Source organism: Agrilus planipennis, unplaced genomic scaffold (genome assembly GCF_000699045.2).
Source record: "Agrilus planipennis isolate EAB-ADULT unplaced genomic scaffold, Apla_2.0 scaffold36, whole genome shotgun sequence".
NCBI classification, from domain to species: Eukaryota; Metazoa; Arthropoda; class Insecta; order Coleoptera; family Buprestidae; genus Agrilus; species Agrilus planipennis.
The window spans coordinates 357360-359711 of NW_020438956.1; the positions used below are offsets into that span (position 1 = coordinate 357360).

Here is a 2352-nt window from a genome sequence, read left to right on the forward strand (position 1 = left end):
CCAGGTAAACCTTATTATTGCCTTTCAACCTTCAAATTGCATGTTAAAGCTAAAAAAATATATAAATAGCAACAATAAAAAAATATTCGGACTATGCTTCATTTCTTAGGCTAGGGTGGGTAGTAATCCTCCCTCTGTTTCAGACATTTTATCATGTAAATTGTAATAATCGAAAGTAAATTTGATTCTGCCCGTGATTCTACATATTTTAAGAATTTTGAAACTCTATCATCAAGTAGTTCAGATATTTGTCCTACCATTCAAAAATACATTCATCAATATCGATTAAGAAACGCCCAAGAGACTGAAACACCCTGTAAAAAATAAAAAAATTATCTTATTTCTTTTTTTCTAATTAATTAATAACGTAAAAGGCTTAAACATGAAATTTTTCATTCCTTCATCAATCGTTCTTTTAATTTCATAAAAAGATACTAATTCTAAAAAAAATAATCAAAAAATAAATAATTACTTAGGGACTTGAATAAATAAATAAATAAAATAAATAAAAATATGTAATCAGAACAGCATGCGCCATCTAGTATTGAATGGCCGTTATGTACTAAAACTACTTGTGTTTGTGAGTTGTTTAGTGATCTACATTATCCACAAGAAGAAGTGCCGTGATTTCATTTCCCATGCAATAGCAGCGCTTGCGTAATAGCTTTGTTTAACAGAATGTTAATGATTGCCTAAATTTCACATTTTTTTGAAGTAATTTAAGAGTAATTGCAAATAACTGAACAGGTATGTCGAAAAAGTTATTACATGTATACCTATAAGTGATCATGTTCATAAAGTTTGATAACGTTACTTCAGATACATATTGTAATAGGGTTATGTAAATTTTGTAAATATTACGGTTTTAAACAATGTCAAAAAGTGTTGTAACAGCTGATACATTTTCAGAGAAAAATGGCAGATCAACAACAGTTTTTCTTAAAATGGAACGATTTCCAAAGTAATATGGTATCATCTTTTCGACATTTAAGGGACGAAAAAAGTTTCACAGATGTTACATTGGCGTGTGAGGGGCAGACGTGTAAAGCCCATAAGATGGTTTTTTTTTTTATTTTCTCCATGTTCATTCTTAGGACTGTATAGGTATATATAGAAATGCCTTCGTCTCGGGTGACAAACAGTCCACGGATATGATACACCTAATCCATTTTCACCCCGTAATGCGCGAAATATTATTTTGATGAAATGACATCGGCAGAAACTTGACGATGTGCTTGACCTTTTCCCATTAAGTATATATTAATAGAGTTTAACGAGATCACTCAAATTCACCAGTTTCCTAAACTTAAGCCAATGTTCTAAACCGAAAGAGCCCTTTTACGAAAATTGATTTCTAATTCAGAACCTAGAAAGTCAAACAATTCTTTGATCTCCAATTTAGAAACAATTTTGTTTGTGTAGTTTTTTCATTTGTGCTTTTACTGATACCACTGAGTGACTTAGAGCTTTTATAAAAAATAATAGAACTCGTAATTTTCACAATTTTTTATTTTTACCACGACAATTGTTTCGTTAACACAGTAACTTTTTCAAGGGGAGTGTTAATAATATTTTTAGATTCTTATGTATCAATTCCTAGGTAGCATAAATTTTCTTGGTAAACTTTCTTTGAATATTTTTTTATTCCGTTGAAACAGTCGTAGAGTCTTGTTTTTTTCTTTTAAAAGAACTGTGTTGAATTTCACTTTTGATTATACAGTAGACGACGAAGGGACCATTGTAATTTCGTCGTTATATACGGAAGTCGTTACAGTCAAAAAGAAACAGACACGTTTGTAAAGTTTTCAAAATTTTCCAATTTTGAAACGATTTCCGCCTTTTTTTAACAGTAAATGTGTTTCTAGGAGTCATAGCTATTCAAAAATTTGGTAAACAGAGTCAAAAGTTTGCTAAACAGAGTTGCTACTCAGAATATGACTTTGTACCTGAATCATTTTAACTAACATTTATAAACAACCAGTATGGTTACCCACTCGCTGACCATCTGTGAGGATGTAAACAAAAGATAAGAAAGTTCTTCGTGTCTTTGGCATCCGACTCCGGGCGCTATATCTGCATGGGATTACTAGGGATTTGTTACAAATGATTCATTAAAAACAATAGCTACAACCCAAGTCGGCGTTACATCCGAAGTCGCTATAATCACATGAATTTTGTACTAAAGTATGCTTTAAATTCAAGGGAATTCGCTATAGCAAAATGGTCGCTACAACCAAGGTCGTAATAAATGAAATGTGCTGTATTTTCAAAAATTTCAAAATTTAATTAATTGGTAATGAGATTTAATAAAACGAAAAATTACTTATCAAACCCGCATTCATTTAAATTGTT

General features: G+C 31.0%; 1 protein-coding gene across 1 annotated transcript in view; it reads left to right on the forward strand.

Annotated features, from left to right (window-relative positions):
• Positions 1–637: 637 nt before the first annotated feature.
• The window catches only part of LOC108734000 (longitudinals lacking protein-like), a 10422-nt gene continuing 8707 nt past the window's right edge, over positions 638–2352 (forward strand). Inside the window, exons 1-2 of the mRNA XM_025975009.1 lie at positions 638–747; positions 910–1059. Of these exons, the coding sequence (XP_025830794.1) occupies positions 916–1059 (144 nt within the window). The 5' untranslated portion in view covers positions 638–747; positions 910–915. The remainder of the gene's footprint in view (positions 748–909; positions 1060–2352) is intronic.